General features: G+C 46.8%; 1 protein-coding gene across 1 annotated transcript; it reads left to right on the forward strand.

The window, feature by feature from the left end:
- The first annotated feature begins 532 nt into the window (after positions 1–532).
- Fzd8 (frizzled class receptor 8) lies at positions 533–6729 on the forward strand. Its single transcript, XM_032884811.1, is given in 3 exon segments — positions 533–2517; positions 2519–3246; positions 3249–6729. Coding segments are annotated over 3 exon segments (2046 nt in total). The 5' UTR covers positions 533–1882; the 3' UTR covers positions 3932–6729.
- The last annotated feature ends 9750 nt before the right edge of the window (positions 6730–16479 follow it).

Consider the following 16479-nt stretch of genomic DNA (forward strand, 5'->3'; position numbering starts at 1 on the left):
CCATACAAGCGCTAAATGAAACAGCACATCAATTAAAAAATAAACACTCCATTCTAGGAGAAAGACAACCCCCTGGGAAGTCCTAACAAGCGCAAATGAACCTGCCAGGCCCTGGCCCCGCACACCCTTCTCCCTACTTAAGGTGGACGCTGAAAGGGCTGGCAGCAGCTGAACGCTCCTCTGGTTCTGGGTGTTGAGTACAGCACGCAGCCCCGCCTCTCACAGCAGAAAGGGAGGCACAGACAAAAACACATGTTAAGTTTTTATGTAGATGAGTGTGTGTATGTCTTAAAAGTAGCACGTGGGTAGGGAATGCAGTGGTAGTTGTCAGTGTGTCTTACTGGTAAGCTTATGTTTGTGTCTGAAAGGATAAACTTGGTCTACGTCTTTCATATATTTATGTATTTTATCCCATCCAAAAAAATCAACCTCCCAAATGACATCTGGCTTGATCACTCCCGCTTTCTAGGTAAGGAACTGAAGTGCCACAGGTCATGCGGCAATGGACAGTTATGTACCACGCTCATAGCACTCGGAAAGGGGTCCCAAGCAGTCGTGGCCAAACCTGGTCATCTAGCCCCAATAGAAGTCTCACTACTATCTCACCAAGTCGCCAAGTCTGAAAAGCCCTCGTTATGAGACTACCAAGAGGAAATCTCTCCCTGAAATCCCCTAGCTCTGGATCTGGACCAGCCTTGCAGCCCTAGCTGTGCTTCCAAGACCATCTAGACCCCGCAGATATTGTCTGTGGAGCAAGAGACTGATTCAGAGAGCCCTGGAAGGTGATCCCAGAGATCTCTCCTGGGAGAGATCCCAGGAGCAGACTCGGAGAAATGCGACCAAGACCTCTGAAGCGCTGACCTCTTTGGGGACAATCTGAGTAAATGCTCAATCCGTGTGGTCAACCCCATGGTGACCAAAAACAAACTCTCCATCCGCCCAAAGCTAGGAAAGCAGTCCCAAAAACTACGGACTTCCTTAAGGAAGGCAGAGCCTTGAGAACGCAGATACTCCGCCCCGTTGCTCAGGGATTGGTGAAGCAAAAGAGGGAGGAGACCAAATGCAGGCTGTATAAATATTCATGAGCCGGCCTGGAGGCGCTAGCTGACTAAAGCCGGGAAGTTAGGCGAAGGGCGCAGCTCCCGTGGAGGAGGAGGAGGCTGGGACTACGGCGCTCAGGTGTCCCCTCTGTCTTTTGCTCTGGATTTGTTTGTCGGTCTAGCAAGAAAGCACGTCCTGCACCCTGCCCGACTGTGGCCAGAACGCGGCTCGGACTTTTGGTGGCTGCAGATGCAAGAGGACCGACGCAGGAGTGAGAAGGCGGCGGCCTGAGCAGCCGAGGGCCCGGAACTCTGGCAGTGGCGGCGCGGCCTGGAACGGACATGAACCCTCGGGGCCCGAAGAGGGGCCGCTAGGTCTGACCCGAGAGTCTAGAGGCCAGACACAGCCATCTTGCCTGAAGCCAGAAAGGAAACTTGAGGCGCCCTCTGCGCCTTCGCCGCTGGGAGCCACACGAAGTGTCTGAGCTTGCAGGAGGACCTACACGAGCTCAGGAGAATGATCCCGGGGGCCACCGCTCCGCTCCGAGAGGGCTGAGTGCGACTCAGAGGGCGCAGGACAGGACCCTGTGGAATTGTGGCGCGTCTGCGGTCACCCCAGGAGAGGCGTGGGGGAGGGCCGGACGAGTCCTGCCTAGGCTTCCGACCCTGCTGCCACAGACGCTGCCTGAAAAGGAGATAAATTGTTGGCAGCTTCTCCTCTCGGCAGAGAAAAGCCGGACAAGCCCTTCTGGTCGCCTGCACTCCCTTTTCTCAGGTTCCTCACCGTAGAGCCCTTCTGCGCGCCGCCCGGAGGAGGAGGACTTGGGGTCCCGGCGCTCAGCATGGAGTGGGGTTACCTGTTGGAAGTGACCTCGCTACTAGCCGCCTTGGCGGTGCTACAGCGCTCGAGCGGCGCTGCCGCGGCTTCGGCCAAGGAGCTGGCGTGCCAAGAGATCACAGTGCCGCTGTGCAAGGGCATCGGTTACAACTACACCTACATGCCCAACCAGTTCAACCACGACACGCAAGATGAGGCGGGCCTAGAGGTACACCAGTTCTGGCCGCTGGTGGAGATCCAGTGCTCCCCGGACCTCAAGTTCTTTCTGTGTAGCATGTACACGCCCATCTGCCTGGAGGACTACAAGAAACCTCTGCCGCCTTGCCGCTCGGTGTGTGAACGCGCCAAGGCCGGCTGCGCGCCGCTCATGCGCCAGTACGGCTTTGCCTGGCCTGACCGCATGCGCTGCGATCGGCTGCCGGAGCAGGGCAACCCCGACACTCTGTGCATGGACTACAACCGCACCGACCTCACCACGGCCGCGCCCAGCCCACCGCGCCGCCTGCCGCCGCCGCCGCCTGGCGAGCAGCCGCCCTCCGGCAGCGGCCACAGCCGCCCGCCAGGGGCCAGGCCCCCACATCGTGGCGGCAGAGGGGGCAGCGGGGACACGGCGGCTGCGCCCCCTCTCGCGGCGGGAAGGCGAGGCCCCTGGCGGCGGCGCCGCTCCCTGCGAGCCCGGGTGCCAGTGCCGCGCGCCTATGGTGAGTGTGTCCAGCGAACGCCACCCGCTCTACAACCGCGTCAAGACCGGCCAGATCGCCAACTGTGCGCTGCCCTGCCACAACCCCTTCTTTAGCCAGGATGAGCGCGCCTTCACAGTCTTCTGGATCGGCCTGTGGTCGGTGCTCTGCTTCGTCTCCACCTTCGCCACTGTCTCTACCTTCCTCATCGATATGGAGCGCTTTAAGTACCCGGAACGGCCCATCATATTCCTCTCTGCCTGCTACCTCTTCGTGTCTGTCGGGTACCTGGTGCGCCTGGTGGCTGGACACGAGAAAGTGGCCTGCAGCGGCGGCGCGCCGGGTGCAGGAGGAGCTGGGGGTGCGGGCGGCGCGGCGACCGCTGGCGCGGGGGCGGCGGGAGCGGGGGCGAGCAGCCCGGGCGCGCGCGGCGAGTACGAGGAGCTGGGTGCAGTGGAGCAGCACGTGCGCTATGAGACCACTGGCCCGGCGCTGTGCACGGTAGTCTTCCTCCTTGTCTACTTTTTTGGCATGGCTAGCTCCATCTGGTGGGTAATCCTGTCTCTCACGTGGTTCTTGGCGGCTGGTATGAAATGGGGCAACGAGGCCATAGCAGGCTACTCGCAGTACTTCCACCTTGCCGCGTGGCTCGTGCCCAGCGTCAAGTCCATAGCGGTGCTGGCGCTCAGCCCGTGGACGGCGACCCGGTGGCGGGCATCTGCTACGTGGGCAACCAGAGCCTTGACAACCTACGCGGCTTTGTACTGGCGCCACTGGTCATCTACCTCTTCATTGGGACTATGTTTCTGTTAGCTGGCTTCGTGTCGCTGTTCCGAATCCGCTCAGTCATCAAGCAACAGGGAGGCCCAACCAAGACTCACAAGCTAGAAAAGCTCATGATCCGCTTGGGCCTCTTCACCGTGCTCTACACGGTGCCCGCCGCCGTCGTTGTCGCCTGCCTTTTCTATGAGCAGCACAACCGACCGCGCTGGGAGGCCACGCACAACTGCCCATGCCTTCGCGACCTGCAGCCAGACCAGGCTCGCAGGCCCGACTACGCGGTCTTCATGCTCAAGTACTTCATGTGCCTAGTGGTGGGCATCACATCAGGCGTGTGGGTCTGGTCCGGCAAGACTCTGGAGTCCTGGCGTGCGTTGTGCACTCGCTGCTGCTGGGCCAGCAAGGGCGCTGCAGTAGGCGCGGGCGCCGGAGGCAGCGGCCCTGGGGGCGGTGGCCCCGGGCCCGGTGGGGGTGGGGGGCACGGCGGAGGCGGGGGATCCCTCTACAGCGACGTCAGCACCGGCTTGACGTGGCGGTCTGGCACGGCCAGCTCTGTATCTTACCCTAAGCAAATGCCATTGTCCCAAGTCTGAACCCTGAACGGAAGCCCAGAAGGGGCGGAGAGGGGTGGGGGATGGAGAACCCGAGGGCGGCGAAGGGACCCCAGATCGGCCGGGGTTCCCACCCCTTCACCGTGTTGACTGCTATTAGCATGATAATGAACTCTTAATGGTATCCATTAGCCACAGGGACTTAAATGACTCCCTTAGAACAAAGTACCTGGCATTGAAGCCTCCCAGACCTAGCCCCTCCCCTCCGATGCTCCGGAGCGCCTACCCTAGACAATGGTTTCAGTGGGCTAGCATAGTTGGAACCCTCCTGGATACCCTGGATGAGTCTTGAGGTAATACCACTACAGACTTCACCCAAGGGACTGCTTCACCCTCGACTTCCTCAGCATAAATTCAACCTTTCATACATCCTAGAGGAGGGACAACTGCTACCTTGTGGGACTGCACGGTTTGGGTATTCTTAATGACCAGGCAGATGCCTTAAATAAACAATAAATGTCTTAATTATACACCCCAAGTAAATACGGGTTTCTTACATTAAAGGATGTATTTATATAATTATTTGTTAAGTTGTAAAAAAAGGTGTAAATTATGTATATATCCAAAGATATACAATGTGTACATTATTTGTAAAAAGTTTAGAGGCTACCCTGTAAGAACAAATATAAGTATTCTATTTTGTCAATAAAATGACTTTTGATAAATGATTTAAGTACTACCCTGTCCCCCACCTCTTTTGAACTGTTCCCCATATGCTTGCTAAGGACATGTGAGGAAATGGACATTTTCTGGCTTGCCATTTTGTACTGACTTTAGGCATGGAGACAATTACCTGTTAACCTCTAATCCTTGAACTGTTAGCAAAGTAAATATCATTGTTGAATTGAAATCAAAATCGCGTTTTTGCACTTTCCCCCAAAAATGGTGGTTTTTATGGTCTCTCCTTGCTGGCCTGTGTAGCTCTCTTCATGATGTGTGTGGGTAGACAATTTGCAAAGGTAGCCATTCCACTTGGCCTGTTTATTTGCTGGTTATAATGCCACTTACACTGAAACAGCAGCCCTATGTGAGTATCTTCAGTCTGTGACTTTGAAAGCCCTGGCCTTTTACGGACCTGACCACACTCAGAAATGTGGAGGTTAGTATTTGAGGCCACAGGTCACCTCTATACTGTAAGTCACTTGACAATATGGTGTAGTAAAGCAGGTGCTGCCTAACAGATTGAACGAATGGGTTAACTTCTTAATAGCATTCCCTGCTTGTGTATTCCAAGTGTGCTGCTTTTCCTGGAGAAAAAAAAAAGCTATTGTTCCTCTGTCAAGACTAAGCTAATTTATTTGAACAGAAGGCTGTTGAATCAGCAGAAGAATGTGCTGGCAATTGTTGAACTTTTTACCTGTCTGCCCAGTGCCTCTGCACATCATTCCTTTAAGAGGAGCTAAATGAATAGGGTTAATCTGTAGGGAACTTAGTCTTTTGAGTTTGGAAAACTTTGATCTTTTCTCCTCTGTGAATGAGCTGTATAGTCTGAAGTTTCTTTCCCTGCTGCCTGGCTCCTCTTGGTGCGGACCAATTGGCCACCGTGGAGCCTTAACGCTCTTCCATTAAAGGGATGTGGGACTTTTACTTTAAAAAGGAGAGGCAGAGAGGGAGAGGAAGACTTGTAACAGTTAGTGAAGACCTGAGGCGCAAGTACGCTCAGCCTTTTCAACAGCTTTCCAGGGCTTTGTTAGCCAGCCTGCAGGCAGCTAGGCCTGGGCTGTACATTATAGAAAAGGCTCTGAATGCCCCACAGGTGGTCTCTGCACATAATCCCCCAATTTAAAGCAGTTTCCTTTGCTGGACAATTGCATTACAAAACTCCCTTCTTTTACACTCCTAATTGAAGCAATGAACTATTATAAACTACAAGTTTTTCTTTAAAAAAAAAATCCTCAGTGCCTAAATTCTATTGACTAAATGCTGGCAAATTTTCTAAACTGGACCTTTTAAACCACTTGTGGAGAACGCTTCTTCTGCAGATATTTTTCAGATATTTTTATTCCTTAGGCTTTTTAATTTCTGGAAGATTAGCAATAATTTAAAAGTAATTGGTAAGATTGTATGTTCACACTGAAAAGATAGCCCCAGGTCCCTTATTAACCTGTCAATCAAAATAAGAAACTGGCAGCTACCCTGCTAATAACTGGAGTCCAGCATTGTGGATGGGGAGGGACCCTGGGTACCCTTCTTAGATGTTTGTTTCTCTTTGGTTTTCCTTTAGTGACTAAATTCTGAATTAATAAGATGAAAGCTACTTATTTTACAGAAATTCATGAAGAGGCATTTTTAAAAAAATTTTTCTATTCCCTTTCAGAGTCACAGTTCGTGTTAACTGAAATTTTAAAATTAGATATATACTGTGAATACATACTATAGTTGTCATGCCAATTTTACCTTCAAAAATCGGGCATCTTGCCAGCAGTTTTATTTGTTAAATAATTACTGGTTTGTGACCTAGGTACATGCGTGCACTCCCACCTAACCCACACTTACAAGTGGGATGCTGAGTGTGTATAAACTGGCCATGAACTCTGTGTATTCAGTAATAAGGTCAAAGTTAGGGGCAAGGCTTTATCACATGTGTGGAAAAGAGCTAAAAGTTGCTGGTTTACGACATTCTCGGTAGCAATTTTTAACCATGATAACTTTGGGGAGTTGTTATTTTGAGTCTTTTACCTCATTAGTATTCCATGCATTCTTGTAAAATGTCATATTTGATAACTTTTACAAGATGGCTGTAATGGTGTGCAGCTAAGCAAACTTATAAATAAAAAAAAGAAAAGCACTGTTTCCACTCTGAAGACTCTCAGTGAAAAAGCCGCCTAAAACTGCAATCATCAGAGACTCGCTGGGTCAAGGCTGGCACTGAACCACAGTGCTCTTAGTTTTAGAATCTGAAATGTAAATCAAAAGTCGTCAACACCCAAACGAGATCCACAGTTGATTGTATGGGTAGGAAAAGGAAAGAAGAACCCATGTGCATTAGACAAACAGCGGCAGGGTGACTGCCCACATGCCATTTTAACCTATGTAGGCGTGTCCTTGACTACTACATGAAAAAAAAATGTTAAGACTTATCAAATATTCGACAATGTGGTTGTTATATGCCTAGAGGATTGAGGTAAAAATAATATAATGTGATTAAAGCAAACAAGAAACCAAAACCTGTTGAAGTCACTTGTGGGAGGAATCTTGCTGAATACTTTCTTTTTGCTTTGTAATAAAGGTAACCTGGAAGTACCATGAACAGAAGGTGGGAAAGTTGGTAGAAAAGCAGACTTTGTTGCATTCTCACTTCTTAATCTTCTTATTGACCGTGCTGAGGGTACCTGTAACACTTCAAAGTTTGGGGGAAGGAAATCTGATTGTTTTATTAAAAGGAATGCACTCCAGCTCATTAAAGAACGGGATCAATTTAAAGAGCCCTTACAAACATTTTGCTGAGGCTCAAAATAAGGGCCAGGAACCAGGTATCATTTCAAAAGCATGTTATTATACTACCATCTTGTGGTGGAACGAGGTTCCAGAACCTGCCAGAGAGAGCAGTTTCTTCATTTGGTTCATTGATTTGAAAACCTATGTTAGAGCAAAGCGCTCAGGTATTCCAGTGCTCTCAGAAGGTGCAAAACCCTGGTTTAATCCCCAATATCTTAAAATCTAGGTGTGGTAGTACATATCTGTGACCCTATCACTCAGTGGAAGGGTCAGGAGTTCAAGGTCATCATCTACAAATAAAGTTTGAAATCAAACCTGGTCTAGAAACTGAGAAAATCTTCAGGGTGCTGGCTCTGTTTCTCAGAAGACTTCACACATTTGTGTTCTTAATTCTGTAGTCATCTTCTTAAGAAAAACACCCTAGACTTGCCTCAGTGTAAGGTGACACAAACATCCCTGCCACAGTTATAATTTTATTAACCTCAATTGAATTAGGGTCTCCTATGTTGAAGTCCAAAAAATTATCCTCTAAAAAAATAGTATTTTGTATTATTTTTTGAGGAATGCCAATGTATCAGATACGTAATGCCCCACTATCAGGGCAAAAGGATATAGTTGACTTGCTTCGTGGATGTACACTTTCCTGGGATATAAGCGGATCTGCTGGTTCATGTGATGTTCGTCAGAGCCACAGAAGGATGCACTCAGTTGTCATCCACAGGAAACATACCAAGGGGAAGACACTACCCTGGAAAAGGACGTTAGCCAAGGGTGAGCAATTGCTTTGGCTTGCTCTAGCTCTGCAGGAAGGAGGATATGAGTGACCAGGCCTGTGTAGGACTAGATAGAAGAGCACAGCCTCAAAACCCACATATGATAATTTATTTTCCCTGAGAAGTAGAATAGCTTCTGAGGATGGGAGGAGACACGGCCCAAGGCTATTCCAGAGTCATAGAATCAGAGTTGAGAGATCTGGGGAACTGCCTTGACCTTGATTTCAGTATCCCAGTGATGGAAGTAGAAGGGGTGCTAAACATTACCATGGACCCACAGAATTCTGTTTATACTTGACTCCAAAGACGCTGGAATGGAAGCAGCCACTCAAGTGTCAGTGCATATCAAGGGCTGGGAAGACATCTTAGCTGCATTTCTATTAAATGGCAAAACATTGGAGCCAAGGTAACTTATAAAGAAAGCATTTAATTGGGGGCTCACGGTTCTAGAATCCATGACCATTATGGTGGGTGCCTGGCAGCAGGCAAGTAGGCATGACACTAGAGTGGTAGCTGAGAGCTTACATCTAATCCACAAACACCAGGCAGAGAGAGAAACCTGAGAATGGCCAGGGCATTTGAAACCTCAAGCCCCACCCCCAGTACCATACCTTCTCCAACAGTGCCACATGTTCCTGACCCTTTCCAAATATTTTCACCAGCTCAAACAAATGAGCCTACTGGAGCCCTTCTCATTCAAACTACCACAGAAGGCCTGCTACACATGTAAGATCACTCCATCCAGAGCAGGGCTGGGCCTAGAATTCACTAGGACTGCTTACCTTTTCTGTTACCACTGTTCCACCCTTCCGCACAAAGCTCACTTCTGTGGGCGGCCATATCTAAAGACTCACCCCTCCTGTTCCCAGTATATCTCATTAGGGTCACACTTGGTCTACAAGGTCTTGTCAGAAAGGCTTGACTCTTGGGCCCTTGGCTGACTGAGAGCATTCTCTGAGTCCTCATAACTCACGTTCACAATCATCCTGTCATTGTCAATGAAGACCTCACTGGCGAGAGAAGCCAGCTATGGAAAAGACTACCCTACCCATCAGAGTCCTGGTCCCTTCAGAAAGGGCCTCAGTTGGCCAGGGGAGACAATGAAGACCAACGCCTCCTCTTTGGTAAAGAGGGTTTGGGGGGTGGGGAGGTAAGGTATAAAGGCCTCTGCAATGCCAGGGACCCAACATACAGGAAACAGCTAGAGCAGGAGGCCATGCAGCAGTCCTCCACAAGCTATAGTTAGTTCAGGGAGATTGGTGGTATCTGGAAAGCACAAATGCTAGCTAGACAAACATGGAAGGCAAAAGAGTGCAGAGAAAGTGCCAGGACAGGTAGAATGAGTTACCAACATGGGTTCCCAAGCCTTTGGGACAGCCACTATTTACGTTATTTTGTTTAACCCTCTAGGGAATTATACACTAAATTAGAAAACCATTGTCTGCTGTTTTGCTCCCATAAAACCTATTCCTAACTGCTCCATGCCCCGGTGGTGGCTTCTACTTCTGCTCACTTGTCAAAAGCCCTTGGAGCATTTTTTTAATTGCTAAAGCCAAATCCCAGGGTGGTGGCACATTGCCTGTAATCCCAGCAGTTAGAATACTGAGTCTGAAGGAGCACAAAGTTGAGGAGAGCCTAGAATGCTCAAAAGACCAAAAGCAGTTCTGTTTATGTAGTTGAGTGTGTATAGTATAAGTCTAACACACACATATGCTGAGAGGGTTTGATCTTGGCATATATGTATAGCCCCAGCACTCAGAAGGTAGAGTCAGGAAAATCAGAAGTTCAAGGATATCCTTTCTCAAAGTAGACAAACAAAAAGTCCAAAACAAACCCTACTACTATTTAACTATATCCCAGACTAAAAGATTTAGAGAATAATTTTAGGGATTCCATCAAAGAATTAAACTTTTTTAAAAAAAAAAAAAAACTACTTTTGGAATCTCTGATGAAAATCAGTAGGTATGAATGAATATGTCATCTTCTCAAATAAAATAAATATGCAAAAACAGATTATCAGCTAGGTGTGGTAGTGCATATCTTCAGTTCCAGTACTTAAGAGGTAAAGACAAGTGGATCTCTCTGGATTCAAAGCCAGCCTAGTCTACATATGAAATCCAGACCAACCAGAGCTACATGCTGGAGAATGAGTCTCCAGAAAGAATAAGAAAAAGAAAAAAGAAATTATCAATCACTTTCTTTCAACCTGACTACTTAGTATTTTTTCTAATTTTACTAATATTTTTCCTGTCACTGAGAATTTTTAAAACTTATTAGCATATATTAATTATATATGATCAGTTTCATTACATATTTTCATAAACGTAAATAATATATTTTGATCAAATTTCTCAGAAATCATCCTTACCCTTTTCTGTCTCTCACGTCTGAGGTAAAATTTGGGAGAAAACAGGAGTGCCCCCATCTGGTACAAAGGTGGAATGTTAGGCTTTGCTGTTAGTATTCACTACTGTAGAATTAGGGTATTTCCCACCTGTAATAAAACAAACCATTATGTACACAGGGCACATGATTTGTAACTTTTGTTAGACTTTCGAGCCTATGAGTCACCAGCAAATTAAATATGGTAATTAGCAAAAGTAAGAAGTATCCCTTTATATTTAGTAAATTTTTTTACTGAGACCAGCTCAGGCAGAAGTGACGATCAGGACTGTGGTAAAAGCTTGGTCTCCACTGTAGTACTACAAGGAAGTACTAAAAGCTACTGAAAGATCTTGAGGTCTGTTTTATTCCCCCTTCTAAGTAAGAATCAAGCAGCCTTTCTTGGGTTTCCCTTCTTGTTTAGTTTCTTTGGGTCTGTGGAATGTAGAGTGGCTATCCTGTATTTTATGACTAATATCCACTTATAAGTGAGAACATACCATGTATGCCCTTTTGGGTCTGGGTTACCTCATTCAGGATTATATTTTCAAGTTCTGTCCACTTGCCTGAAAAACTCATGGTGTCTTTGTTTTTAATAGTTGAAAAGTATTCCATTGTGTAGGTGTACCACATTTTCTATATCCATTCTTCAGTTGAGTGACGTCTAGATCATTTCCGATATCTGGCTATTTTAAATAAAAGCTGCGATGAGCAAAGTTGAGCGAGTGTATTTGTGGGATGGTGGAGTAGCATAGCTGGATCTTGAGGCGGAACTATTTCCAGTTTTCTGTAGGGAGGGATCTGGGAAGGAGAGAATATTAAGAGGGGAATGGGGTTGTCGGGGTTCAGGATCAGGTGTGGGCAGGGACAGGAGAGATGGCCAAACGGCCATGAGAGTGAATGGAAATCTGCAACTGATGGGGTGGGGAGGTGAGGGGCATCTTAAAGGACTTGACAGAGACCTGGGATAGGGGAGGCACTCAAGAGTCAGTGACAGGGATTTTAGCTGTGGCTAACAGCAGTGGAGAAATGAAACCTTAAGAGGCCACCTGTTGCAGTAAATATTAAAACCAAAACCAAAAAACAAGCTAATGCTGGCTGTGTTCTAGTAGTGGTTCCTCCACTGCCGTGGTCCTCCTGTAGTGGTCACCCAACTCACAGTTTGCTTGCTGCAGAACCTGTTCACATTCCTAGTTATCCGCCCCCTGTGGCTAGGTGTCTCAAATCCCCTTAACCTAGTAAAATCAAACTCTAGAGGCTTGTAATTTATCAGTCAGATTTATATTAGTAAAGTCTCAACCCTCAAAACACCCACACAATGAACTCAGAGTCAATTGATATTGATACAAGCTGCCCACCAAGATTGGACAAATTGTCCTATACTATTCTTTCCCTTTTAGGATATTCATAGCTAACTGTGGCTATTTAATGCTATGTGGATCAGGTTCATCCTCGACTTCCTCCATCTTCTCTGTCCTTCTCTCTTCTCTGTCCCTATCTGTCTATCTCGAAAACTCTTAGTCTGTTTTCTTTTTCCACTGCCCAATCACAATCTCTAGCTTTATCTTGTGCCTGCCCTCACCTCACAGCCACCTCCCGTAGTCAGGTAGGAACCCCAGTGGAGCCATAAGGACACTAACTAACCTTTCCACAAAGCTTTCAACCCAAAACTTATCCTGTCTATAAGAAACGTAGGTATGTGGGATGGAGCAAAGACTAAAGCCGACCAATAACCTGCCCAACTTAAGAGCCAATCCCTCACACTATTGACGATATTCTGTTATGCTTGCACACAGGAGTCTACCATAGCTGTTATCTGAGAGGCTCCACCCAGCAGCTGATTCAGATGGATACAGAGTCTGACAGGCAAACAATGGATAGAGCTTGGGGACCATTATGGAAGGATTGTGGACTGAAGGAGATAGGAATTACACAGGAAGACCACCATCATCAACTAACCTGGACCCTTGGGACTCTCAGAGACTGAACCGTCAACCAAAGACCTGGACCCAAGCCCCATCCCCACCACCACACATATGTAGCAGATGCACAGCTTAGTCTTCTTAGTCCTTAACAACTTGAGCAGGGGTGAGGGGCATCCCAAAAGCTATTTCCTGGCCATGGATATCTTCTTTCTGCTGGGCCGCCTTGTCTGGCCTCAGTGACAAAGGATGCACCTAGCCCTGTAGAGACTTGACGTGACAGGGTCCAAGGATAGCCAGGAGTGGGCCTCCACCCTTTCAGAGGAGAAGAGGATAGGAGGGGTGGGGAGGATTGTGAGAAAGGGTGATGGGAGGGGGCAGTTACCAGGATATAAAGTAAATAAATTAAATTAAAAATTTTAAAAAGGTCTTGAGTTCTTTGGGGTGGCCTTCAGGGCACCATGGTACCCACCTTGTACTTTTCTTTCCCCACTAAGAGTGAGTGACTCTGTTCAGCCACAAGCCTCACCACAGGTCCAATGTAACAGGGACAATTGATGACAGGCTGACCTCTTCGAAATTGGGAACAAAACAAATGTTTCTGTACGTTGGTTTGTATTGGGTACTTATTATGGTAATAAGACTCAGACAGCAATAACCCTGGTCGTATCATCATATATTGTGTATGTATCATAAATGTTTTATTACTATGTATCAAATAAGAATACTTTAATAAAAATAAACATCTTTGGCCATTCATTTATTTTGTATGTGCAGGTGGGTGTGGAGAATAAAAGACAGCCTCAGGATGTGTGTTTAGGGAATGCTTTGGGTGTATGTGTGTGTGTGTGTGTGTGTGTGTGTGTGTGTGTGTGTGTGTGTGTGTATGTGACCAGGTTTCTTATTGATCTGAAATTCACCAAGAAGTTCACCAAGTAGGTTAATCTGTACAGCAAGCCAAGAGGAACTGAACATCTCTCTTCTCCTTCCTCCACCCCCCTAGCTCTGGGATTAGAGGGGAGTGAGTTGTTGTTGTTGTTGTTGTTGTGGTGGTGGCGGTGGCGGTGGCGGTGGCGGTGGCAGTGGCGGTGGCGGTGGCGGTGGCGGTGGTGGTGGTGGTTTTAAATTCTGGGGACTAAACTCAAAACTGGCTTCACACCTTTAAGTAAAGCACCTTACCAACTAAACCATCTCCCCAGACCTTTTGAACTGAAAAGAAACAACTTCTAACCAATGTTCTAATTGTTGAATGGCAGTTTCTTCTGAATAAAAGCTTCCCTGGGTAGGAGGGAGGGAGAAGATGCTCACTGACTCAGAGAACAATTGGGCCCATCTACAGAAGAACAAAAAAGGTGAACAACTTCAGTGGAGGAGACTTGACAGCCTAACTGTTAGGTAGAGGTTCTGGGACTCCAGAGCAGTCTTCAAACTGTTCAGAAAACCCACCCCATGGTTGAACTTTGTAATGTCATCATTCTTGTTAGGGTGGGATTTTGTGTTATCCCTACTGATTTTATGTAACCCTTCACCCAGACTCCTTTTAATAATCCCAATAAACACTCATGGTTCACTAAGTTAAACTTGGGCACATTGTTACCTTGGTATGTCCTGGCCTCCTTTTCTTGGGTGAATAGACCTGTGTGCTTCTACTCTCCAGGAAAAGACTGTCATGCAAAACTCATTCTGGAACGTTCCTCGCAAACATCATTGTCACTGGATTATTTTTAATAATCTTTAGTAAACTCTAGAAAGCCTTGGATATGGAGGCTCAGGTACTGGGCCCCTCTGCCTGTTGTCTAGTCTGTTCTTCCCCATCTTCTTCTCCTCTATGAAAGAAGGACAAAGCAGTCCCTGCTTTACAGGGCAACTGTGGGGACTGAGGTCTAGTTCAAGTGAAACCAGCAGAACACAGCCTTCTTGGAGCTCCTAATTTCCATCCTAAAGAACTCTTTGCCTGGGGATTTACAGCCACAATCCAGAACTCCCTAGCATGCTCAAGGCCGTGGGTTCAATCCCCAAATAACAGCAACAAAATTAAATTAAAAGAACTCTTCTTAGACCTCAAGTTGTTCTAAATTAGATATTCCATCAATCTGCCTTTCAGACTCACCAACAACAGTTTATATCATCACCTGTTCCTGCCAGACAGATCTCTCTCTGTCTCTCTGTCTCTGTCTCTATCTCTGTCTCTCTCTCTCTCTCTGTCTCATTTTCTATCTTGTTTGTTCTTTCTGTCTCTCTGTGAGTCTCTCTGTCTGCCTTCTCTCTATCTTTCTCATGTTCCCACTCCTTTATGGCCTTTTGCTCTCCCCCAATAAGCCTCTTACCCTACTTCTGTTTTATGGTATGACTTTAAGGCATTCCATGGTTTCATCCTGGCAAGGTACCTTTTCACGAGTGGAGCACCTGCTATAATTGTAGCACCTCACAAGGTAGAGACAGAAAGATTGAAAGTTGAATTATAACTTGAGTAATTGGGTAAATTCTGCTTATCCTGGGTGGCATAGATGACAAGGCAGGATTAGTAGTGTTGCCATGCTGTGATTCCAGAGTATATGAAGTTGAAAAACGAGGATAAATTACATGATAAGACACAGTTTCAAAACAAGCAAACAAGCATTAGCAAAACCCCTTACTTACTGTTGTGTTTAACAAAGAAGAAAGAAAAGCCAGGGATATGCTTGTCAGGGTGAGGTATGGTGCAGGAGGAAAGGGGGGTGTGTGACCCTGAGGGCCCATGTTGAGGCATCTCTTCCCCCTGAGGTACCAACACAGTTACAGTACACAATAGAGTTTATTTAGGGCATGGGGAGGGAAGTATAGGGGGTAATAGAGGCAGAGAAAGGGAGAGAGAGAGAGAGAGAGAGAGAGAGAGAGAGAGAGAGAGAGAAGAAGGGGGAGGAGGAGGGAGGAAGAGGCTGGCAAGAATGGAAGATGGAAGAAATGGGGGGTAGGGGAATGGGGAGAGAAAGGACAGAGGGAGAAGATGGTAAGAGAGCAGGAGAGCAAAAGAGTGAGGAGGGGACAAGTAGCCCCTTTTCTAGTGAATCAGGCATACCTGACTGATGCCAGGTAACTGTGGAGTAGAGCCTAGAAGGAATGCTAACATTCCCCCCATTTTGGTTTAATTAAAAAGGAAAAATTAGAAAGAGGTGATGGTAAAGCAGGAACAGGGTCCTCATGATCTTTAACTACTTCCTGCTGACTTTGGTGTGATGTCTCTCCGGGAAACCTAGGAACATGGGTATGGGGATGTTGGTCCACTCCTAGGAGAGTGAGCTGTTTCCTTCCTGCCCAGGGTCTGTGGAAACATCTGTGGATAGAGAGGAAGGAACAGGTCCAGTAGAAGCATCTGTTTCTGTTAGAGAAGATTGGAGCACCTATGGGTTGCCCCTCTGGAGCTTTTCCTGGATGTAGTAAATGTCTGGACTTGACAAGATGCTAAAACACACACACACACACACACACACACACACACACACACACACACACACACACACAGGTGGTAGATAATAAAATTAAGTACATTTTGTAGAAAAACGTTTTAAGTATGCATTTGAAATGAAACCCTTAGATCTTGGTGGTTGGGGGTGAGGAAAGTCCAGATCCCAGGGCACAGGAGAGGAAACCCACCCTCTGGAATAGGTAGCAAGTGGGACATTGGGCTATCGATTGGCAGGTGTACTTATCTGGATGGAGTCTATTTGGTCCCTGAGAGGTAGATCATAGTGGGTTTCCTGTAGCTTATAAGTTCACAAAAGAGATAAACATGTTAACAACATGAACAGTCTTTAAGATGAGCTTAGGAAAGACAAAAATCTTTTATGGAGCAGAAAGAGGAAGAATTTTTTCCTTCTGTCTAGGAGACTGCATATACATAAATGAGAAACAATTTTAAGTTTACATTTAAAAGACAAAGAAAATTCAAAACTTTGACCTTGTGAATATGATAGTTGATCAGAGTTTTAGCAAGAAAAACACCTTAAATTCATAATAAAAAGACAAAATAGAAGAA

Source organism: Rattus rattus, chromosome 14 (genome assembly GCF_011064425.1).
Source record: "Rattus rattus isolate New Zealand chromosome 14, Rrattus_CSIRO_v1, whole genome shotgun sequence".
Classification (NCBI taxonomy): Eukaryota; Metazoa; Chordata; class Mammalia; order Rodentia; family Muridae; genus Rattus; species Rattus rattus.